The sequence below is a fragment of the Elephantulus edwardii genome, unplaced genomic scaffold, assembly GCF_000299155.1.
Source record: "Elephantulus edwardii isolate Elephantulus edwardi_28Jun2011 unplaced genomic scaffold, EleEdw1.0 scaffold00077, whole genome shotgun sequence".
NCBI classification, from domain to species: Eukaryota; Metazoa; Chordata; class Mammalia; order Macroscelidea; family Macroscelididae; genus Elephantulus; species Elephantulus edwardii.
In genome coordinates, this window is record NW_006399827.1 from 2,019,213 (window position 1) to 2,043,627 (window position 24,415).

At 47.3% G+C, this 24,415-nt stretch overlaps 1 protein-coding gene across 1 annotated transcript; it reads left to right on the top strand.

Moving 5' to 3' along the window:
* The first annotated feature begins 2,165 nt into the window (after nucleotides 1-2,165).
* TRIM25 (tripartite motif containing 25) lies at nucleotides 2,166-22,528 on the top strand. The gene is made up of 9 exons (XM_006889454.1): nucleotides 2,166-2,765; nucleotides 10,810-10,899; nucleotides 15,567-15,800; nucleotides 17,232-17,403; nucleotides 18,933-18,998; nucleotides 20,899-20,925; nucleotides 21,275-21,343; nucleotides 21,430-21,519; nucleotides 21,999-22,528. The coding sequence occupies exons 1-9, from the start codon at nucleotides 2,166-2,168 to the stop codon at nucleotides 22,526-22,528; spliced, it is 1,878 nt and encodes a 625-aa protein (XP_006889516.1).
* The last annotated feature ends 1,887 nt before the right edge of the window (nucleotides 22,529-24,415 follow it).

Consider the following 24,415-nt stretch of genomic DNA (forward strand, 5'->3'; position numbering starts at 1 on the left):
GTGGAAACACAGAAACAGAAATACTTTATGACCCAGTAATCCCACACTTAGGTATATACCCTAAGAGAAAATGCACAGCCATGTACACTGTAGCATAATTCACAATAGCAAAAAGAAGGAAACAGTGTAAGTTCCCTTCAATAGAAGGATGGATAAACAAACAGTGGTGCATATACACAATGGGATCCTAACTGATGATAAAGAATAATGATGAATCCACAAAACATCTCACAACATAAATGAATTTCGAGGACACTGTGCTGAGTGAAGTAAATCAACCACGAAAGGACAAACCGACTAAAATAATAAGAAATAAAGGAAAGGTTTATACACAGAAGAAATGTTTCTTTTATATTTAACAGGGGTGAGAGAGAAAGAGAGGATAAATTCTTAGATAGACAACTATTTTTTTAGTTTTTTAAGAAATAGAAAACATGTTAAATACAGTCAAGGGAGAGGCAACACACAAAATGGGAAAGTGAGCACAACATGATCAAAGGAAAACAAGTCAGGAATGTGAGAATAAAGGGAAACGTTGATCTTTACTCTGACAATTCTGCAATAGATTTAACAAATAATATTGTACAAATAGCTATATGCGTAGATGGTATGCTAAAGCAGTTGGGGGAGGGGAAGGAAGCACATTCATTTGCAGATAAAGGTTTGATTGAGGCTATTTCTACACACACGGTTACAGTTTTTCAACGGCTCCTAACAACAATTGTTGGTGCTTAATTTATATTAGTGTTGGTAGTAGATAACGTGAATGGCACAGTTATGGAAGCTTTGCTGATATAACTAAGCTCCTCTAGTGACCAAGTTTGTAGGCTTGAAGCACACTTGGTAAATATCTATGTCAACTGGAGCAGCATAGTCCGTAAAGATAATTATCTATGTCCTTTCTTGGTAGGTAGTGTCCAGACTGTTAAGTTTTCGAGAAGCCATCTCAGACACATCTACTGATATATTGGCTAAACAGAAAAAAAAAAAGAGTGAAGAAAACCAAAGACTCAAGGAGCAGCTAATCCAAAGAACTCTTGGACCACATGAACCACACAGCTCAGAAGAAATCAGTCAGTTAGTGCCAGAATAGCATTGCCAACAACCACAACAGAGGGTCCTGGACAGTCTGGGAGAAAACTGTAGAGGATAAAAGGTCTGACCAAGAAAGTCCAGATTTAATGCTCTGCTACAGATGGCGGGAACTCCGGCTCCAAGACACCCTTTAGACTTGAAACTGATGCGATTCCAGACACCACTTTTCAGCCAGACGACAGGCTCACAAAGTAAACAACAGTATCGCGCGAGAAGAAGGTGTACCTTGAACAACCAATAGCTGAGGTCAAAAGAATCTTGGGGGCGGGGAGCAAAGATGGGAAGGCTGCAAGGGATGGTGAAAAACTGGGAACACAGGGCGGCCAAAAGAAGAGTGCTGACAAACGGTGGGACGCAACCAGTGTCATGGGACACTATGTACAATCTATCAAAAGGAAGTGGGCTCTGGTGACCTGCAGTGGTAAAGTTGCATTGCAATGCCAAAGCCACGCGGTTCGAGGCCACCAGCTACTCTGCGGGAGACAGATGGGCAATCTTTTTCTGCGCGATTTACCTGCCTGTGAAAACCCCACTGGAGGGTCAGCTGTGTTTCTACTTGATAGCAAACAAGAACAAATTGAGAGGACACCTAATGTGCTCTGTAAACGTTCATCTCAAGTGCAATTGGACCTCGCCTGAAGATGCTAAGAAACCCCTACTCAGCAGCCTTGGAAACCACCATGGCGATGAGCGATGAGCTCCCCCAGGGCAGCTAGTGGGGGACTCGGCCCCCCACCCTCCCCCCACTCTCGCCCCGCCCACCTCCCTTAGGCCGGGTCCACAGGCCATCGATGCCCGACCACTGCTCTAAGGTCACGCTCACCGGCCATAGGCCACGCCCACATGCTATTGAGGTTCTCCTATCGCCCCCTCGGCCACGCCCACCTCCCCTCTAGGCTCCGCACATCGCTCCTCGGCCACACCCACCGCCCCACTGACCCCGCCCCCGCGACCCCATGTGACTTCCTGAGTCTCTGCCTCTGTATCACTTTCGTTTCTTCTGTCTCGGCCGACGGTGAAGCGCTGCCGTCGCAGATTGAGGGCGTCCTGTCCCATTTCCCCGGCTTGCCATGGCGGAGCTGAAACCGCTGGCCGAAGAGCTGTCGTGCGCTATCTGCTTGGAACCCTTCAAAGTGCCGGTGACCACGCCATGTGGCCATAATTTCTGCTCGCTGTGCCTGGACGAGACGTGGGCGGTGCAGGGCGCTCCTTACCGGTGCCCGCAGTGCCGCGCCGTCTACCAGACGCGGCCGCAGTTGCAGAAGAACACTGTGCTGTGCGCGGTGGTCGAGCAGTTCCTGCACACTGAGCTGGCCCGGGCGGCCGCCGACGGCTGCACGCTGCCCACCCGCGCTGAGGCCCTCGTGTCCGCCGGGCAGGTGGCCTGCGATCACTGCCTCAAGGAGACGGCCGCCAAGACGTGCCTGGTGTGCATGGCCTCCTTCTGCCAGGAGCACCTGCGGCCGCACCTCGACAGCCCGATCTTCCGGGACCACCCGCTGCAGCCGCCCATCCGCGACCTGCTGCGCCGCAAGTGCCCCCAGCACAACCGCCTGCGGGACTTCTTCTGCCCAGAGCACAGCGAGTGCATCTGCCACATCTGCCTGGTGGAGCACAAGGCCTGCTCGCCGACGCCACTGAGCCAGGCCAGCGCTGACCTGGAGGTAGGGGTCGTCGGGGAGGTCTGGACGACTTGGTTATGCAGTGGACATGGCCCGGGGCAAGTCTGCCACTCCCTGGATCCCCTGGGGGCTTGGCTATGCAGGGCCTGAGAATCCAGAATGCCAAATAGAAACAGATTCTGCATATCATGTATGGGCCTCCCCCTACCCCCACCAAACCCACATTCCCACATACGTTTAGAGAGACCACCTTGTTGTGCTTATCTCTTGTTCTTGTGGATCGTTTTAAATATCAGTTATGAGCCCAGGGGGTTATCTCTGTTCATTCACGAGGTCCTGGGAGCATCCAGGACACCAGTCTGATTATTTTCAATTTATAGTTAAGGAAATACGTCCAGGGAGGTTCATTTAGCCTGAGATAATGCAATGAAGTGATGGAGGGGGAATTGAGAGCCCAGGTGGTTTGACTCCGCAGAGTGCAATTTCGCTCCGTGCCTCTTGTGAATAGGTCCACTGGCTTCATACCTTACGTGTTGCTTGTGCTACAAGCTGAAAGATTCGGGGTTCAGATCCATCTATGCGATCCCCTAAAGATTTAAAGCTTTTGTTAAGAGAAAAGCAGTATCCATTAAGGGGATGATCAACACAATGTCACTAAAGAAAAAGGCAGAATGGTATAACAAGACTAGTGGAAATCAGTATTTTAGGAAGGAAATGGTAAGGGTGTGATTACGGTGAGTATTGAAATTAATGTTACAAAACAAAATGTATATGAATGGTTGAATGAAAAGTTAATTTGCTTTGTGAACCCTCACTAATGCTAATAAATAAAAAAGGTTTGTTTCAGAAACCCAAAGGAAATCCCTGTGAGTTGTTATCAACTCAGTGGCAGTGAGCTTGGTTTTGATTCGCAGAGTCCAGAGCACAAGGCATGGTCAGAGGCCAGAGGTTATGGAGGCAGAAGCCCCTGGTGATGTAGAGGATTAATGTGATTAGAGGACAGAGGACATGTGCAGGGCCCCTGGAGTCCCTCGGCAGGAATGACTCACAGGGTGAGCTCGCCTTTGAGCTACCACAGCGCCCTCTCCTGGCTGCTTGGCTGCTTCTCTGGCCTGAGGCCTCATCAGTGAAAAAGGGAGGGCAGTTAGATGAGGTCAATTTCTAAGGGGCCTTGGGCTGTCATCACCTAGTGGTTTAGGAGGGTCATACCTTTCCTTTGAACTCAAGGCAGAAGCTTAAAGATGTGGTCTTTCACAGACCCCTCTGAGCTGTCCACAAGTCCGAAGTTCCAACGCTAGGCTTTATCTCATTTATCACAGCCCTGGTGGCTGCTATGAGCAAGAAGAATAAAGGCATTTCTTGTTTTGTGAAAGGAGACAGGCTGGGCAAGGTTGGGGGAGGCGGTTTACAGAGGTGCTGGGTCCAGAGTACAAGCCTCCCCAATTCCAGGCCCCGCCCTTCCTTTATCTTATCGGCTTCTCTGGGAGCTGGATATTGAGAGACACCTGAGTCTAAAGCCTAGCTCCCTGTCCCAGCTGGGAGTCATAAAATAGATGATAATAGTCCCTACCCGGAAGTTCCACCACCTGCCTGCAATCTGTTGAACTTTGATGGCCTGTGTGTTAATGTTGGAAACCTGCTGTTGTATGCTGTAAAGTTAATTTCAGCCCCTAGAGGATCCAAGTGGTGGTGGTGGTAGGTGTCGGTTGAGTGGAGTACAACTCTTATCGACCCCTATGAACAACAGACATGAATCCTACCCTATCCTGTGCCATTCTCACCATCTCTGACACACTTGAGCCCATTGCCGCAATCACTGGGCCACTCCATCTCCTTGAGAGTCATCTTCTCTTTTCCTGCCCCTCCACCTTTCCAAGCATGATGATGATTCTAAAGAATAGCCCCTCCTAACAACATGCCTGAAATACGTGAGGTGAAGCTTTGCCCTCCTTGCCTCTGAGGAGCACTCGGGCTGTACTTTCTCTAAGACACACCTGTTTGCCATTTTGTCTGTCTGTTCATCACTTAGTCAACACCACAGCTCAAAGGCATCCGTTCTTTTTCTGTCGTCCTTTTTCATTGCCCAGCTCTCAGGTGCATAGCAGGCGATTGAAAACACCGTGGCTTGAATCAGGCACACGTTGCTCTTTGGGACTTTGGAGCGGTCCCTGACATCACTTTCCCAATAGGATACATCTGCTGATCTCCTGACTGCTAGTCCCAAGGCTACTGAGTGTAGATTCAAGCAAGATGAATTTGTTGACAGATTCAATGTTTTCTCCATCTATCATGATGTTGCCTATTGGTCCGATGGTGCGGATTTTTGTTTTCTTGATGCTGAGATGCAATGTAGACTTGTCTTATGTGATTTCTGAGCTGAAATCTTTACAAAAGCAGATCACAACTGGGGTTTTCTCCTTCAGAGTGGCTAGGGAGATTAGAAAATCAACTTTTTGTTTCGCAGAAGAGCAGTTAACTGTACTGTGAGCAAACCCAAGCCAAGCCAACCCACGCCAACCGACTGTTATCAGTTCTGAAGCAGAGCAGCTCTCCTCTGTTCTGAAGCTGGAAGTGTGTGTGTAGGGGGAGATAGCCCATCTTACTCTCCTGGAGCAGTTTGCGTGCTTGGATTAGAACTGCTCACCTCTCGGTTAGCAACCTGACATGTTGCACGTTATGTCACTAGAGCTCTTTATGCTTTAGGTAGGAGCTTTCAGATGTCAGCAGGATCATCCCCGGAGGAAAGATTTCAGCAGAGCTTGCAGATGAAGGCGGGGAAGAAAGGATGGGGCAGTCAGATTCTAAATACTCACTACTGAAAACCCTGTGGTTTGCAGTTTTCGGGGTAGAGACTAAGAGCTTCTGTTACCGTTTCTATTGTACTCAGGCCTGTGTAGAAGAGAGCTTGCTGGATGAGGGTGCCCTCAAGCAGCTCATGGGATCAGACTACCCGGATCTGTGCCTCCGGATACAGAGTCTGATTGTGAGGACCGGCAGCCTGGTTCCTGCGGGAGAACTCCTTCGGGAAGTCCTTACCTGCAGAGATGAGTAGGGGGAGCCGCAGATCTCATTCACCCTACACATAGAGGTCTTTCCCAGTTTATCTGGTTTTTTTAAATCCCCAGACAGGACCACCCCATCTAGCTCCATTATCCTGTTTTTTTTTGTTGTTAGTTGCCATCAAGTTAGTTCCATTGATTGAAACCAACTCCATATACGACAGAGTGAAGAACTGTCAGGCCCCGCACCATCTTTGAACCCACTGGGCTTCCTCTTTTTCACGGACCCTCTACCCGCCCAACCCTTTAATTGATCTCCTTTTCAAACTCTACTGCTGTGCATTGTTGGCTGCAGGACCAGCCTTGTTTGTCATCTGGATAGTGCCCCAGCCCTGGGCCACTGGCCTGTCCCAGCCACCAGCCTAGGAACCGTGCCTTGTGAAGGACTCTTTAGAACTCAAAAAGCTCTTTGCCTTCATTGAGCTACTGTTGAAGCCAGTCAGGCTCCTGGGCCATATCCCTTTTGTTTACTCCTGAGGGCACCTACTCACAGTCAGGAGACACAGATGTGTCCATTAACGAGAGATAACGTCTTTCAAAAGAGGGAGTTCTGAGGTGTGGTACAAGAGGCGCTCTTGGGAGAAAAGCAGTGGGCTAACCCTGGGCGTTTGAAGGTGTCTTCCAGCTCAGAGGCCCCGAGTGGCTGGATTTGCTGGGGCCTGGCCTTCTGCCATTGGCCCATACCTTATCTCAGCCACTGTTGGAGCCAGGTCAAAGGGCATCATCAGAGGTCGATTCTAAAAACAGTGTCAGTGGTTTGGAATTTCAATATCCAGTTAGTGTGGTCTTGGTTCCTGTTTTCAGTCTTTACATGTGACTGCCACTGGGTCATTCAAATTTAGGTTCAAGGTCAGCGTGTTCAGCTCTGAGTATTCTGGGTGGAGTGGGAGAGGCAGGGAAGTGGAAGGGATAGAGTATGTTGAGCCAACTAGTTAGGGGAAGTACATTTGTTTTTTTTAAAAAAAAAACAACCTAGAAGTTTCCAGTGATTGCAGCTTGGGCCTGAATCTATAATTGTAATGCCAGACTTTTAGCTGCATCAACTAGTAGTGGTAAATTTGGGTTTCATTGAATTGCTGTGTGCCTCAGTGTCCTCATCTGTGAAGTGGCAATAATAATAATAATAGTTTTTCCTTTCCCCAGTTGTTCCTAGATTTATTAAGTTAGTTTAGTATGTCTGGAAACTCATTACCATCAAATCTGAAGCAGCTCATTTCTGACCCTCCCATGGATTTTCAGAGGCTATAAATTGTATGAGAGGAGTTTGTCCATCTCTCCTGGGAGCTGCTGGTGAATTTGAACTTCCGGAAGGCGCCACTTTTGGTTTAGTCAGGAAGCCGCCTCCAGGCTATAACACCAGCGCTCCCTAATACCTGGTGAGCGCTTAGCACTGACACAGGTTGTAATTGTTGTGTGTCATCAGGTGGTTTGGAGTCTGAGTGACTCAATATGACAAAATTAAATTTCCCCGTAGAATGTCTTAGTTTGGCTCCCTGAGGCTGAGATGTTTTCCAGCTGTCTTTATGAGCTGATCACCAAGTTTTTCTCCTGTGGAGTGGCTGGTGATTTTGAACTACAACCTTTTGGTTAGTCACAAGCAGTGAGGGTGCTCTGGTGGCTTAATGCTAAGGAGTTGCACTTCTCCTGCGCAGCTCACTGCCTCTGGAACCTTCTGCATGATGTGTCAGCTGTGGGTCAGTTCCAACTCGATGGTACACAGCAGCTAGCCACGTACTTACTTAATCATCGCATCACCAGGGGTATGTTATTGCATGCCACTGAGTTGATTCCAACTCATAGTGACTCAGTGAAATGAAATCAAACATATGTACTCAGTCTGTCAAGTCAATTCCTAGTCTTAATGGGAGGAGATTGATTGCCCCTCTTCGCCTGAGAAGCTGCTAATGGATAGGAACCTCTGAAGATGTGCAGCTTTCTTGGTATGAACTACGCCCACAGAGCTCCGTAATGACCTTGAAGGACAGAGCAGGACTGCCACATAGTGTGGAACTGACTTGATGGCAGTAAGAATCTACAAGAGTATATTGGCAGACCTTCCCGTGAAGACATTTGATAGGTTTGAACATTTTGGTTAGCATCTGAAAGCTTATCTGTTAAAGGGGTTTCTTAGCAGAGAGATATAGCAAGTGCATCATAAATTAGTAGCTTCTAGTGTGTTAACATGTGACCTGCAGAGGAAAGGTGGGCAATCTCCTCCCATAAAGATTTATGACCTAATGGAAGGTCAGCATAGGTCAGAATCGACTCAGTAGCAGAGGCTTTGACTTTAGAGGTGGGGGGCATTTACTCTTACTATGGTATGGAGGTGGTAAATGGGGGTATAAATGGTTAACATGGTTGGTTACTAAAAGAAAGTTGGAGGTTCAAGTTCACCCAGAGGCACGTCGAAGAAAGTCCTGGTGAACCACTTGTAAGTTAGCCACTGAAAACTTACGGAGTGTAGCACTACCCTGACCTGTGGGGTCAATGCATGGCTTTCCAGTTTGATGGCAACAGGTGATGGTTATTTTCCTTCTCATGTCTGTGTTTGTACACTTTATTGGCCCAAGGAGAGAGGAGACTCCGATTGGATTAGGAAAATTTACAGAAGTAATTACAGAAGTAATATGAGGCCTGGGATGATGATATCCTCCTTCATGGACAATTGACCTTTATTTCTAGAGGTAACTTGGGACCTAGCAACTCTGAATCACCTCAGGTCAGTTGCACCTGGACTGTAGCCTCTGTGGGCTGGTCAGCACTGCCTGTTCCTTCTTGCTTATAGCCCTTGGTGCTCCCAGCCTGGGGTTCACCAGCTGAGCCTTGCACTCTGCTTTTTGGCTCCCTGAGGCTGAGATTTTTTTCTAGCTGACTTAAGAATTGGCAGATGCCCTGGGAATAATGACCCAGGGGCCAGGCTTAGCCTTCTAGGTTTTTCCTCCCAGATTTTAGCTCCTGCATTGCCTGCTTAGCTCGCCAATATTCTTAAGCAGATTTATTATTATTATTATTATTATTAAAGTTTAGTATCTCATGTACTTTCTGCTTGTTTACGGTGGGAGGGCTGTTGGAACGACCTCATCCATCATGACTGACGCAGCTTGCCCACTGTTTCAGTCAGTCTCTGTATGAGGCTGGTCATTTTGCTGTCCTTCTCGCCTTAGTCTTAAAATAAGTAAAATGTGCAGCTGTAACACAGGTAACAGTGATGAAACTCGTAAGAATATCAGTTTCCTGAGACCCAAGTCCTGTGTTGAGGATTTACAGGATTTCAGTTCATCCTCCTGACAACCCTGTTAAGGAGAACGTTTGTAACAATTTTTGTGACTGTGGTTTTAATGGCTTATTGTTCAAAGTGGCTTCCCTATCCATTCATTTACTTTGCCTTGTGCATGGGTGGGAATATGCGATTAGGGTTGTTAGTCTGCCCTCAGGGGATTGGTTAGTCTCACTATTACATTGCGCAGATCCAGCAGCAGAATTGATGAAATCTCACCACCAACAAAGAAGAAATGAGAATGTCCACGTTCTTCAGAGTGAGAGATTCTTGTACCAGTCAGACCAGGACCTACCTGAGCAGCAGCTGCAGCATTTATAGCAGAGAATCAAAGACCTGACGTGAGATAGAGCAGTCCTTGCGACTGCTGTGTCATTGAACCAGAGCTAAAAGACTTTTTTTTGCCCAAGTTTGTTGTACAGCTGAGGGGGAGGGAAGAGCCGTAATTGGCAGGACTGAGCTTTGTGACTCTGACCTAAAGCCATGAGGGTCAAGTGTCTGTGATCACATTTCAGAGGCTGTCCTTACTGTATGCTGCTACTAACCTGGATAATAACCTTTTCACTTCTCCAGTTTCTGTGAGGTCTTGTGTTATATTTTGGAATCAGTAAAGCGGTAAAATTGGGATAAGTAAAAAGAAGTGCAGGAGCATGGGGGAAGCATGTTTAACCTCATGGGAATTGGTTTTGTGTTGTTGATATTGTTGATGGGGACAGTTCCATTTTGTGAAGTTGATAAAGGTCAAGTATGGTCGTCTGCATGCTTACTCTTTTTACAAGTATGGTCATCTCCATACTTGCTCTTTTTACAGTGACCAATTAAACTGAAGTGGAAGCAGGTTGTACAGTGGGAACTGGGACTTTGACTCTCACTTTCTTGCTTCAAAGAATTTTTTACACTGCAATCCCAGAGGAACACGGTTCGAATCCACCAGACGCTCTGCCGGAGAAGGAGGTGCAATATCCTCCTGTACCAGTCAGATCTGATTTGACGGTACACGCACACAAAATAAAAAAAAAAAAAAAAGAATTTTTAAAAAAAAATTATAACAAAAATCCATTGCCACTGAATTGATCCCAATGCATAGTGACTCTAGAGGAAAGATTTCCAAGGCTGCCCATCTTTACTGGAGTTATGGCCCCATCTTCCTCCTCTGAAGTGGCCAGTGGTTTTGAACCACTGACTTTTGAATTAGCAAAAGTTCAGTTTGTTGCACCACCAGAGCTCCTTGAAAAATCTATGGGCAACAAAAACATTTGCTATTTCAAGAGTCTTCACATGTACACATCAGTTATATTCATCATGTTCAACAGTCAACATTAACCATTCTAGAACTTTTTTTCACTCTTGTTAACAGAAACTTAGTATCACCTAAGGAATGTATTTTCCTGTACCCCACCCAGTGGTAACCGCTAATAGATTTTAGTCTCCACATAATCTCTTATGTAAATGGGTTCTTAAAGTATTTGTCCTTTTGTGACTAGCTCATTTCATTCAGCCTGTTTCTAAGTTGATACATGTTGGACAGAAGGCAATTCCCACCTTTTGGCTATTATAATCAGCATTGCAGTGAACAGAGGTATCCTCAATCCTATTCTCTTTCCTGCTCCAAAAGAACCAAACAGGTGAGAATTGGAGTGGAGGAATCACCCAGGAGACAGGTTCAGGGTGGTTGTCCCAGTGCTTGGATGCTGGTGTTGGGCCGAGTAAAGAGGTGGCCTCCTCTCACCCTGGTTTGTTTTCTCTGCAGAACAAGCTGAGGCAAAAACTGGCCATCATGTACAGTCAGATCAATGGTGCGTCAAAGGCGCTGGAGGACGTGCGAGTCAGGCAACAAGACCTGCGGGTGAGTAACAGCCTCCGCCAGCTGGCCAAGCAGGACAGACGTGGCCCTGACCTTAGCTCCCAGGGATGTGAATTCACCTTTATCCTGGAAAAATGTGCAAGAAGCTATGTGCTGAAGAAAGCCTCTACAGCCCTGAGTGGAAGAGTGGCCTAAAAATCTAATCTTGAGGCGATTGTTAAAAATTGGGGTTTTAAGAAAAGTGGTGGTTATGCTACAAAGCAAAAACAAAACAGGAAGCAAAAGAAATCATTGGGCTTGTAGTAATTTCTAAACTGACCTGTATCAGTTTCTTAAGGCTGGAATAACAAATTATTACACCTGATAGGTTGAGGTAACAAAAATGGATTCTCTTCTGGTTCTGGATGCTAGAAATCAAAATTCAAGGCGTTGGCAGGGTCACATTCCCTCCAAGGTTTCTTGTTTGTCTCTTCCAGCTTCTGGTAGCTCGAGGCATTCCTTGGTTTGTTATTTTGAGCTGTCAAGTTGGAATCAGCTCATAGCTGATCCTCCAGTGGGGTTTCAGAGGCAGTGAATCCCACGAGAGAAGATCGCCCATCTTTATCTTGCAGAGCAGCTGGTGAGATATGAATCACGTGCCTTTGGGTTGACAGAGCGAGTCTTTACCCTCTAGGCCACCCAGGCTCTAGTGAAACCCCAGTCTCTGGCTTCATTTGGCCTCCTGTGTCCACGCTGCCTTCTCTCTCTGAAAAGGATATTTGTCATTGAATTTAAAACCCTTTTTGAGGATCTATCTCAAGGTCCTTAACTACATCTGCAAAGACACTTTCTCTAAATAAGATGATATTCGCAGATACGGCAATCTGAATATCTTTTTTGGGGAGGGTCACTATTCTATTACCGAAGAGAGGGAAAAAAGAGTGAAAAAAGAATAGTTAAAAGATAAAAGCAGAAGTGTTAGAGTGGTTATTTTTAGGCGCTGTTGAGTCACTCACAAGTCATTTGACCCTTTGAACGACAGACCTGTCCCTGACCTGCACCATCCTCATGACCGCTGTCATGTTTAAGCACTTCTGGTAATCACCGTGTCAGACCTTATTGCTGAGGGTTTTCCTTTCTTTCTTTGATCCTCCACCTTTTCCAGCATGTTGTCTTTCTGCAAGAACGGGGTTCTCCAGAGAATATGCCCAAAGGAGTGGTATAATTAGGGATATGTTATTTCCCTTAAATTTTTCAGATTTTTGCTCAACAAAGTTATATCAGTTTTTCATGAAATTATTTTTAAAAGGGGTATTTTTTTTTTCCAGAGCTGCAGAACAAAATATTTTATTGTGACACCTGTGACTTAATTCGATGCAATCTAAGTTAGAATACCAGCTGTTACCTGCTAGTCTGTGTGGTTGTGTGTGTGTTGGTAGATCTCTGAGCCTCAGTTTTCTAGTCTGCCTGGCAGAATCACAGCTCCTCTTTCTGAAGAAAGCCGTGTGGCTTGAATCAAAGATTGCATGTGAAAGTATTTTCATTGGTTAGGGACAGACTAACCACATGGGAGGGAATAATAAAGATACCCCCCTCAAATTCAGAGGCTTAAATAGCATAGTTTATTTTGTTCATTAAAACAGTAGAGTTAAAAAAACAAAACAAAACAAAACAAAAAAGCAGTAGCATTCAGGCACGAGCAGGTACCCATACTAGAAGGACTGGCTCTATTCCATGTGATCATTCAAGGATTCAGGGTTCTTCCTTCTTGCTCCACTGCTCCGTAGGGTGTCACTTCATCACGGCTCCGTAGGGTGTCAGTTCATCTCTTTGATTGAAGCTGGGGCAACATTACATCTTTGTCCTAGCTCTGTGGGAAAAGGAAGCAGGAAAGAAGTGGAAGAAGGAAACTTTTCTCTTACCACGGCTTAGCCACATGCCACACCTAGCTGCAGGGGCGTCTAGGAAACGTAGCCTACAGCTGAACAGCCACTTTATTGATGTTGAGTCTCACAGAGTCGATTCCAACTCGTAATGACCTCATGCGATGGAATCAAACTGTCCTATAGTTTTCCAACTGAAACATCATCTCACATATTTAGTTCGGGCATGTTGTAGGAGGCACCAGTCCTTGGAAAAAAAGACATCCTACTTGAAAAAGTAGAGGGTTGTCAGAAGAAAGGAAGGCCTCAGCAAGCTAGATTGGCACAGTGATTGTAACAGTGGGCTTGGGCGACATGGAGGGGATTGTGAGGATGGCACAGGCTAGGGCTCACTTTCGACCTTTTGTTCACAGGGCTGCTGTGAGTCATAGTTGACTTGATGGCCCCTAACAAAAGCGATCTATTGTGGGAGTCCTGGTGGCATGGGAGTGAAACATTTGGCTGCAAACCAAAGTCATTGGTCCAAACCCACCCACCAGTCCTCAGGAGAAGGATGTGGCAGTCCGCTTCTGTAAGGATTTATACCCTTGGAAACCCTCTGGGCGTTTCTATTCTGTCCTGTGGGGTTGCTGAGTAGGAATTGACTCAGCAACAGTGGGTTTGGTTTTTGTGTGGTAATTTATATAGATTTCCAGGTCTTTCTTCTGTAGGACTACTGAGTGGGTTTGAACTTCCAACCTTTCAGTTTGTAGCTGAACTCTTAGCCACTGAGCCATCAGGACTCCTTGGGCAGCTGTTTGTGCAGCTGGAACCTCAAGAATGTGCTCTTACTAAAAGGAAAAAGGGGGACATGGACATGGCCACCGTATTGGAAGTGGCAGAGTAAAGGGTAAGAGAAGGAAATACTTGACTTCCATGCCCCCTGCATACGACCTTCCTTAGGTGTGTTTCTGTTTGTCATGTTGATTCTGAGCTATTGCGGTTTCCCCAGATACAAGAGAAACTGCGGCTTCTGAAGCAGGGCAGCCTGAGAGAAACGAGATGTGACCCTCTATGGAATTTTAAATCAAGTGACACAGGAAGTTCATGTTAAGAATTTATTAACTTTTAGCCAATGTCTGAAATATTACCATTTCAACATGTAAGTCAAGAAATAAAAAGTGCACATGAGATCTCTTACTGTTTTGGGTACCAAGACATCTAGAGACATGACCATTTTCTTTGAAGAGTTTAGCCACATTTCAGGTGTTTAATAGGCACACGTGAAGAGGGACGATGGGATTGGAGCACGTCGTTCTGGAGGTTGATGTCTTGAGAGTTTTTCTAGAGCTGTATCCTGTCTTTTTTATTTTTTAAGAAAATTGCTCATGAACCCTCAGCTTAAAAAAAATAAAATGTCATCAATGAACACACCTCTGTGCATTTCCTTTATATCTCCCTTCTTCTAAAATTAGCTGCTGTTTTAATGTACTCATTCACCTCCATATACTGCTTTACACTTTTCTTGTATGTGTATGCATTCTCCAGCAATAGAATCCTACTTTCCCCTGAATTCCACCTTTCTACTTGTTTCTGAGCTCTGGATAAAGAACATTATACTACAGGTATTCTTCTACTAGCTGCTTTCTCTTCATGGGGATTTATCTGTGTGCTGCTCCAGTGCATTGAGTATTATTACTGCTAATGTATGTTGTATCTAATCTACAAGCTGTATGTCCAGTTGGCTATTGGTGGACATCTAGGTTATCTCCATGTTTTGCTATTTTAATGTGTTTGTCTTTGAGGTAGGTGTTTGGGAAATTTACTAAGGTATATTCCTAGGATTGGAGTATTAGCCCATGTTGTTGTTGTTGTTAAGTGCCGTCGAGTCGCAGATGACTCATAGCGACCCTATGAAGGAGAGTCCTTGACTCTTGGGTGCCTTTCATCCTCTCTCCAGGTTCATAGGGTTTCTGGAGGCAAGCTGTTACGGAAGTGGATGCCACTCCTCTTTCCAAGATTAGCCCATAGTGTATATAATATAAAAACAAACCAGTACCCACTTAGTACTGTCAGGTCACACTGAGTCATTGCTGCCCCTCCAGCAGGTTTTCAGAAGCTGTAAATTAAACGAGAGGAACCTGCCCTTCTTTTCCTGGAGAGCAGTTTAAATCGTCTGCATTTGGCTTGGCAGCATGACTTCTTGCCCACTGGGCCCCCAGAGCTCCTTCAGAGTGGCTGCTGTTGTTAGCTGCTGCCAAGCCAGCCACTTACTTGTGGTGACTTCATGCACAATAGGATCAGACTGTTGATGGAGAAAGAGGGTTTTCATTGACTGATTCATGGAAGAAGAGAGTCAAACCTTTTGACTTAGTGGGTGAGGAGTTGTGCTGCCAGCCCAGAGGTGGGCGGTTCAAATCCACTAGCTACTTTTTGGGAGAAAGAGGGTAGTATTCTCCCTTGCCATGCATGGCTTCTGAAAGCATGTATGGTTTCCAGAGTCATGTTGATGCTGAGTCTGACTTTCGAGTCATTATTTTGACTCAACAGCTGTACGTTTTAGGCTTTGGGTGTTTTTTATTTTTATTTCTTTTTTTTAGTCTTATTTTAAAAGTTTCACTGAAACCCATTCAGCATCATAGCAACATACAAGTCTCCACTGACAATGGGGGCTGCTCATGATACTCACACTGAACCACCAGTGGCCCCTGAGATTTACTCAAGTTTGCCAAACTGCCCTTCAACTTGGTTGTTCCAGTTTTTACTGCCACGGAGGACGGGGAGTCCTCGCCATGTATCACCTTGGTGTTGCAGGGTTAGCACCTACCAGTCTGACGGTCCCTCCTGTCTTGTCTCGGCCCTCTGTAGGAGGCAGCCAACAGGAAGATTGATGTAATCAGACAAGAGTACTTGGAAATGAAGGCTCTCATCGATGCCTCGGAAGCCAGCTCTACACGGAAGATAAAGGAAGAGGAGAAGAGGGTCAACAACAAATTTGAAAACATCTTTCAGATCCTTCTAAAGAAGAAGAGTGAAATCCAGACACTGAAGGAGGAAATTGAAGCCCAGCTGACCAAGGGAGATGAGTTTGAGTTTCTCGAGGTGGGTCTTGGTGAGATGGGGCTGGAAGAGGGGCCGCTGGCAGCATCCCTGAGACGTGCTGTTTCAAGTCCGTGGCGCCAACAACTTAGTGTAAGAGCCATGGCTTCTAGAAGTGGACATTGATTATTTCGCAATTTCTGTGGTTCAGGGTTCCGGGCTTGGCTTACTGGGTTGTCTGGTGGCATCTCAAGGCTGCCCTGTGGTTGTCAGCCAAGTTAATGCCTTTGAGTCCTCGTCTAGGCTCATGTGGTTAGTGGTAGGATTTCATTCCTTGCAGCTCTAAAGTGAAGGTCTCTGCTTTCCCATTGTCAGCTAGGGCCTGCTCTCGGCTACTAGTGGTTTCTGCAGTCCCCCGCCTTGTATCCCTCTTCTCATTTGGCATCTGAGTTCTGCCAAAGGCCCAGCCCAGCCAGGCTACTTGCCTTGCCCTGTTGATGAATTAAATTTGATCAGTTGGGAATTTGAATTGTATCTGCGAAATTCCTTCAGCTTTGCTACATCATATAACATAATCTTGGGAGGAGTTGCTCTGTCTTCACGAGTCTCATGTCCTTCTCCAGACCGCTCCAGTGACTAGGCCATCGCCCTGGGCACGCCCTACTGTGCCGATTGCTGGTGCTGTCAGTGGTGTTGCTGAGAACGTTACACCACCTACACTAAAGAGCATGTGCTGATGCTTCAGACGTGCTTGCTTCCGTGGTCCCCTCGGGTGGGTGGAGTCCACCCATTACTGCCACCTCTTCCTCCGGCTTGTTGGGTGTCTGCAGAGCATCTGGCCTGCAGGGGCTGTTGTGTAAGCACTGCTGACTGGGCCTCTGGCCCTGTACTGCATAGACTTCACTGTTCAGGACCCAGAAAGAGTCCTGGGAAGAATAAGGACTTCCTTTCCTGGTCACGGGCTTTTCTTCTGTTCCCTTGGCCCTGGATGCCATGAAGTCTCATCCCTATTTTGTGAACTAGGTGCCTTGGGCTCTCTAGGAATTATTCCGAGTCCTCATCTGGGCCTCTTATATGACCGAAGTTTGGGGCTGCTCCCACGGTCCTCAGTCCCTGTAGGGCATGCTCTGGCTCCGCCGTCATCAGAACTTGTTTTAGATTTCTCCTCAGTGGGTAAAGATGGTACCGAGTCATCTGCACGTCTCTTGGGGTGGAGTGGGATGAACATTGCCCAGGTGTGGGTGTGGAGACTTGGGTCCCAAGCTCACCTTTGCTCCTAGTTGGCAGGGTTCCTGGTAGGCCACTGTCATCCCCAGACCTCAGCTTTCCCTCTCAGTTCCAGGTGGCTGTTTCCAAGTGGCGCTTTAACCCCTGGTGGCCCCCCTCTTTCACATGCAAAGGCTGGGTGGACCAATCCCCTGTGGGCACATGAGGGTAGAATTCAGGCCCTGGCTCCCCCAAAGCTGCCTGAACTAACCCTCTGGCTCATTCTAGAAAGCCTCAAAGTTGCAAGCAATCTCAACAAAGCCGGTCTACGTGCCCAAGGTCGAGCTGAATCACGAGCTGATCAATGGGGTCCGTCAGAGCACAATAGACCTCAAGAACGAGCTGAAGCGGCACATCAGGCAGTCCCAGGAGAGGAAGCCCGAGGACTCCCCCAGCTCAGGTGACCACGAGCGACCCCCACACTTCCCCAGAGGGGCCCTGAAGCTGCCTGAGGAGTTGGGTGGAAAAGGGGCTGTGATGGGGAGGACTCGGGGTCTGGGTCTCATGGGCCTTGGAGCACCACCCTTTGTTGGGGGCAGTGGGAAGTCTTTGGCCTATCCTAACTTTAAAGCTATTCCTTCTAGAAAGTGGCAGGGTCTTGTTGGGATGAGTCCTTCTGGACAAGCTCTTTTGGAGTGTGACAGTTGAGGTAGGCAGAGATGGACTTTGAATGAACTTGGAGCCTTCGATGTATTTAGTTGAAGAGAGGCTATTTAGTTGAAGAGAGGGGTCAGAGAAGCCTAGAAATGCTCTGCAATGCTCCCTTTTCTAGTGCTGGCCTCCATATCCAATCCCTCACCAGGGTTTGCGTGCCTCCTGGCCCATTCCACTGCTCTCAAGCCTAGCACCACCACCAGCCTGCCCCTAACAGCCATCTCCTGTGCCTATGACTGTGGCAGCTTTCTAAATGGTCCGTCTGCTCCTACTCTTGTTGCAGCCAAAGAGAGCTTTTCAGGATGCATATCTGACCCCCAGGGCCATTTCCCTTCACTGCTGCTCCCTGCTTCAGGGATTCCCATGCTCTTAGACCACATTCTAGCCTACAAGCACGCACGTCCTTGCCCACCTCTATTAATTTTCTGAAACATGCCTCAGGGCCCTTGCACATGCGCTTCTCCCACTGTCCAGAAGGTTCCATCCTCACCAGTCAGCACCCTTCAAAACTCTGGTTGAAGCATTACTTTCTCTACAAGTCCCCCGCCACCATTCTCAGTCTCCACACTAGGTCATAGGATTTCTATGATCTCTTGACCTTGCCTCTTGGCACCTGTCTTACCTCCCCCACTAGATTATGCTTCTGCTATGAGGGCAAGTCTGTTTCTTGTCTATTCCTCTCTCCCCCGTGTCTGGCATGACCTGAGAGTGGGCTTGTGTTTCTGCTTGGCAAGATGAGCATCCTTGCAGAAGAGTGCCTCTGAAACAGACTGCAACGTGGCGCCACGGTGGTCCAGGCAGTGAATGTGCTTAGTAGCCAGGAAAGCTGTCGTGAATTAGCCACATGTGTGTTGTCCTGCTGTGTTAGCTAAGGTCTAGAGGAGGAAGTGGGAGAGAGAAGACCTGCAGGAAGGAAGTTAAACTTTGATTCAGCGAGTCACGCACCAGGCTTCGTGGTCTTGTTTGGTCACATGAGCCATGAGCACAGTGGAATCAGTCTCACTGTACACGTGGGTGAAAGAAGCCAAGCGCAGAGAGGTCACCGAGCTGGGTGGTGATGGAGAAAAGACTTGATCCCGGTTATGCTCCACTCCAGATATTCCAGATGACAGTGGGAGCCAGCAAATTGGCCCTTCTAGCACCTTCTTTCTGTAGAAAAATTATTGCATTGGGAGGATCAGTGGAAATCACTACCTTTATAAACCCATCGGTGCATGGCAAAATGTGTTGGTGGGAAAGAGCTGAATAAACAAAAATCTCTTTTCTTTATCCCAGGTGATCCTGGAGAACATGGCCCATCCACCATGTACAAGTTGCCACGCCCAGTGAAGAAGGTCCCAAGTAAGTACCCCACCATTTTCTCCAGGCCACAGCACACCAATGACTTGGAGACACCAGAGTGAGACACAGGTGTCCCTGCTCCTTCCAGGGAAGTGGAGAAGAAACAAACCATGGTCCTTCTGATCCTTCAGAAGGGTTACTTTTTTTTTTCCTTTAAATTTTATTATTATTTGTGTGTGTGTGTACCATCAAATTGGATCTGACTGGTACAGGAGGAGATTGCCCCTCCTTCTTCAGCAGAGCATCTGGTGGATTCGAACCGCACGCCTCTGGGATTGCAGTGCAGCTTCTTGCCACCAGGCCACCAGAGCTTGCCCAGAAGGGTTACTTTTGAGTTGGTTTTTAAACCAGTTGCTTTTGAGTCAGTTTTGCTTTATGGTAACTCCCTGCTAGAGTAGAACTGTGCTCTGTGGAATTTTCACTAGCTGATTTTTTTTTAAATAGATTGCCAGCCCTTTCTTCTGAGGTACCTCTGGGTGTACTCTACCTATTCTGTTAGCAGTCAAGAGTTTAGCCATTTGTACAACCTAAAAACTCATCAAAAAGGAGACGTCCCCTAAAAGCTTCCTCACTGTTGCTCAGAATCAAATACTAGCCTCATTCTTCTTGGCTAGTATTTGTCCCCCTCCTGCCCCCTTGGAATGACACATTGCTCCCCTTTGTGGATCTTGAAAAACATTGGAACCATAAAAGTCAGTATAGGAATGAGTTAAGCCTCGTGTATGTTGAAAATGGCTCTGTATAGGCTTTCATGGGAGAACCATAAGTGTTAAGTTCAGGAGTGAATAAAGGATTCCATATGTTGAAAGTGATTCAGCATAAATAGACTGAAGTGGAGAAATAGCTAAGGAGGGATGGACTGGCCACCACACAGCTGAGACATTTAAGGGCTGTAGTGACCAGGGAGAGTGCCTACTCCACCACCACGGCCTGGGGGCCTCTGGCCAGATGAGAATGAGGAGAGCATGAAGACAATTCCTGGGGGAATTTAGCTGTGAAAAGAGTAGTTAGAGGAGCACCTGGGACCGTGAGAGGTCCCATGGGGAAGATGACAATGGTAAGAGAACAAGAAATGGGGTCCAAATACCCCTTCATCCTGATGTTACACTTGAACTTTTGTCAGAATCACCCTGAGGGCTTGAAAAATAGGGTTGCTGCCCTGTCTCCAGAGTGTTTGGTGGCAAGGTTTGGGGTGAGTCTGAGGATGTGCATGTCTTAAAGTTCACAGGTGATGCTGTTACCAACTTGGAGACCACACTTGGAGAAGCACTGTTGTTGCAATATTAGTCCCTATGGGCTCATACTTGAGGGGTTTTTTTTTTGTTTGTTTGTTTTTTTAATTTTTGTGTGAGTGTACCGTCAAATCAGATCTGACTGGTACAGGAGGAGATTGTCCCTCCTTTTCCCGGCAGAGCATCTGGTGGATTTGAACCATGTGCCTCTGGGATTGTAGTTGCAGCTCCTTGCCACTAGGCCACCAGAGCTCCCCTACTTGAGGTGTTTTGAAAAACACATTTTTTCTGACTTCTTTCATTTGAATTTTTCCTTTTTTTTTATGGAGATACCATTTACCTGCGGTAAAATGCAGAGCTTAAATGTACAGTTGGAAAAATTATAATAGACACAGGTATGTGTATTATCAAGAGAAAGAATGTTGGTCATCTAGAAAATTCCCTCAAGCTCCTTATTAATAGTCCCCCCCCAGCACCTGATCGGATTTCCGTTACCATAGATCCATATTGCCTATTGACTCCTTATATTCTTCAAGTTCAAAATCACCAGCTTTATTTTGTCTGAGCAACCGAACGGATTCCTGCAAATGAGTGTTAAGATGATCTTTTGAAAATGTCGTTGTGATGCACTTTACATGCTTGTTAATTATGGAAACTTTCTTTTTCAGAAGATGAAAAGAAATCCAAGAAATCCAGTAAGTTTTTCCTTCCTCTATTTTTGTTTATTTATTTCTTGAAACCAGCCAAGTATAGAATTAAATGCTGGGAGCGACAGCCAGGCTCACTTTCTGGAGTTCTGTGGAGGGGCCCTGGGTGTTAGGATGGTAGCCTGTAATGACAGGCAGATCTAAGGCTGGAGATGAGGACAGTGGCAATAAGTAAGGTCAGATGATGGTAGCCCTGTCTGGACCCACCTGCATTGCCTGGGCAGCTCAGGTGTGTGTGTGTGTGTGGACGAGCTTCTTGGAAGGCAGCTCTGAGGAGAAGAGAGACTAGTCACCCTGTGTCACAAGGTCAACCCATTTTCCCCTCCCTCTTCCACAGCCATTGTCTTCTCTGCCTCATCGAGCAAGGTTCCCAACTTCAAAGCATCGGAACAAGCTGACCTGGAGGGTGAGTTCTGGTAGACTAAGGGCTTTGGGGTTTGCACTATGAATTGGTTCTGTAAACAGTTCTCTCGTTTTCCTCTCCGCATACAGCCAAAGCTGCTCCCGCACAGTCGAACACAGCTCTCAAGTTCAACGTGCTGGAGGCGTTCTTGGCCAAGTCCAGACCTGAGCTCCTGGAATGTGAGTAATTCCTGGACTTGAGCTCCATCTGAAGGTCCCCCTGGCCTCCTCAGTCAGCTACTTCCTTCACCAGCCCTCTATTTATTGCTCTTTAAGCCTTGTTTTTCCTCATCTCTCTTCTGAGCTAGCTTAGACTTCACAGGCAGCTCTTTGGATTCTCCTCTTCTTGATCCCAGCTTATCCCTTTCTCTGGGGGTTTACTTGCTAACAGACCTTGCTTATTGAACTTTCTAGAAACTTCATGAAGCTCCGTGTCTTTCTGATATGTGGTTGAATATGTGGCACAGAATCCAGCCTGAATCAGGTGCTCAGGACATGGTTTCGGGTGGACACATGGAAGTGTGGTGACAGATAGATGGATAGGCAACTGGAGTGATGGCTGGCTGGATGATGGATGAAATAAATGAACCAGTAGTCCTCACCGGGAGAAGGTTTAAAAGTGACGGTGTTTAGATTGCTTGTAACTCCTCCATTTCCAGATGCTGCAAAAGTTGTCCTGGACTTCAACACGGCCCACATCAAGGTGGCGCTGTCGGAACACTACACTGTAGCGTCTGTGGCCGACACCCCCCAGAACTACCGGCCCCATCCCCAGCGATTCACCTACTGCTCTCAGGTGCTGGGCCTGAACTGCTACAAGAGAGGAGTCCACTACTGGGAGGTGGAGCTGCAGAAGAACAACTTCTGTGGGGTGGGCGTCTGCTACGGCACCATGGAGCGCCAGGGCCCTGAGAGCCGGCTGGGCCGCAACAGCACCTCCTGGTGCGTGGAGTGGTTCAACACCAAGATCTCAGCCTGGCACAACAACGTGGAGAAAACCCTGCCCTCCACCAAGGCCACTCGGGTCGGGGTGCTTCTCAACTGTGACTCGGGCTTCGTCATCTTCTTCGCTGTCTCTGACAAGGTCCATCTGCTATATAAGTACAAGGTGGACTTCACCGAAGCACTGTATCCGGCCTTCTGGGTGTTCTCGGCTGGTGGCACGCTCTCCATCTGCTCCCTCAAGTAGGCCAGCCCTGGGTGCCCAGCTAACTGCCTCTGGAGTGCCCAGGACATGGGGGAAATGGTGCTGTCACAGATGGAACTGTCTAGAGAACTTGGATGGGGATCCCCAGGGCTGGGGAGTGGGGGAAAGATCTTGTTCTAGGGAACAGGCAATTCTGCCTCCTGATCCTTGGAGTACAGTGACCTCTTCCCACTTCTTCAGGAGCAGTTGGGTAGACTTTGGGGAGTCAGAATGGCTTCTTTCCTCCTTGTAGAAAATCTGTAGCGACCATAGGTTCTTTCTGGGGCCACCAGGTTCATGCTCCTTTGTTCACTAGGGAGGCTTTCAGATTTGATGTTTTGGTTACATCTGTGGGGCTATTCAGCTCCCCAGATTTAAAAAAAGTTCTAGTCCTTAAGTTTCAACAGGATCTCTACCCCCCCCCCTTTCTCCTATGCACATGTAATGGGATGAATGAAGGGTCTCTTTTCTTTATTATCCCCTATGCTCAAGAGGAACCACAGAGTGACAATGCCCAGCTTTGGCCAGAGCTCCTTCACCTGGACATTGATGTGTAGGAAAGGGACCTCAGCAGAGGTGCTGTGGCTGTGGCACCTGCTGGTCCCTTTCTTCCTGTGGTTTAGGGTATGTGGGTAAGGGCCATCACCGGGCAAGAGCCATGCTTTTACCGTGATCTGGTTAACAGAAGCGTGGTTTTGCTCTTTTTAGATCATCTGGCTTTGTTAGCAGTAACCTGCCTCTCAGAGCCGGGAGCTTATGGACTGGCAGATGTTGACAGTCTGCTGTCACGCGGTACAGCTGCTCAACAGACAGTCCTAGGTCACCTGCTGGGGTCAAAAGGGCCTCACAGCAGACCCATGGGAATGATCAACGTTCCTGTTTGTCTTTGGCCTTAGGCCACAGACCCAGTACTGGTGCTTGCCTGACATCAGAGACCCGTTACTGGCCCTGTACTGTTCTGCTGTCTTGTTTAAGTCGAGTCTAGATGTGCAGATTGGTTATCAAGACTATAGGCACCAAAGACGAGACAAACTATAGAGATCAGACAAGGCATTACGATTCTCTGTAATGCTGCTGTTCACTGAAGATAACCCCGGTCCACTTAGTGGCAGGAGTGAGAGGTCGGCTGGTGTCCCAGCTCTTTATGTCCTGATGTTGTCAGGGCCCAAGTTCTCATCCCCAGAGTGAGGGACAGTTAACCTCTTGTGAGGAAACGAGTCCGGCTCTGGGCTTTTCTCAGGAGAAGGGCTTGAATCTCTTGTGAGATTAAAAAAAGCACTTCCACTGGGCAGCAGGGACCCTGAGGCCTCCAGATAGATATTTGAGACCATAACACATCTCGGGCTTTGTGCTGGTTGCCTAGAGCACGGAGCACCCAGCCTTCCTTGTTGATGTGTTCCTCTGTTGTCTCCCAACAAGGATTTTCTATGTTTTAAGAGAGAAAATCTTTGCAGGGCAGATATTTCTGCAGTAAGTGATATGGGGTTGTATAGCATTTTCTTCTTTTGCTGTTTGGGAGAAATTTCTTTGAGATTCTTTTCTGCTTAAGAAGGGAGTTTCGTCAAAAGCTTGGTTGCAAGCTGGGCTTAGGAGGACGAGGATGCCCAAGGTGAATCTGTGGCTCTCCTGCGACACCCTTCTGCACCCTTCTGCAGAAATGAAGGGCTCTTCCTGTGCGAGCATGCCGCTCGGGTGGGGAAGCAAGGTCCTCCTGCTTCTGAAAGAGGCCAGTGGATCGCCAAAGCAGAGCTCTGTGCAAGGTGCTCTGGGGTGGAGATTGAAGTGGATCCCTAACTGTTGTGAAGCCCGTCCCAGCAGGATCTAATCTCAGCGTTGCCCGGCTTTGCAGGACTGTTGTGAACCCATCGTAGCAGAGATCAGATCTCACAT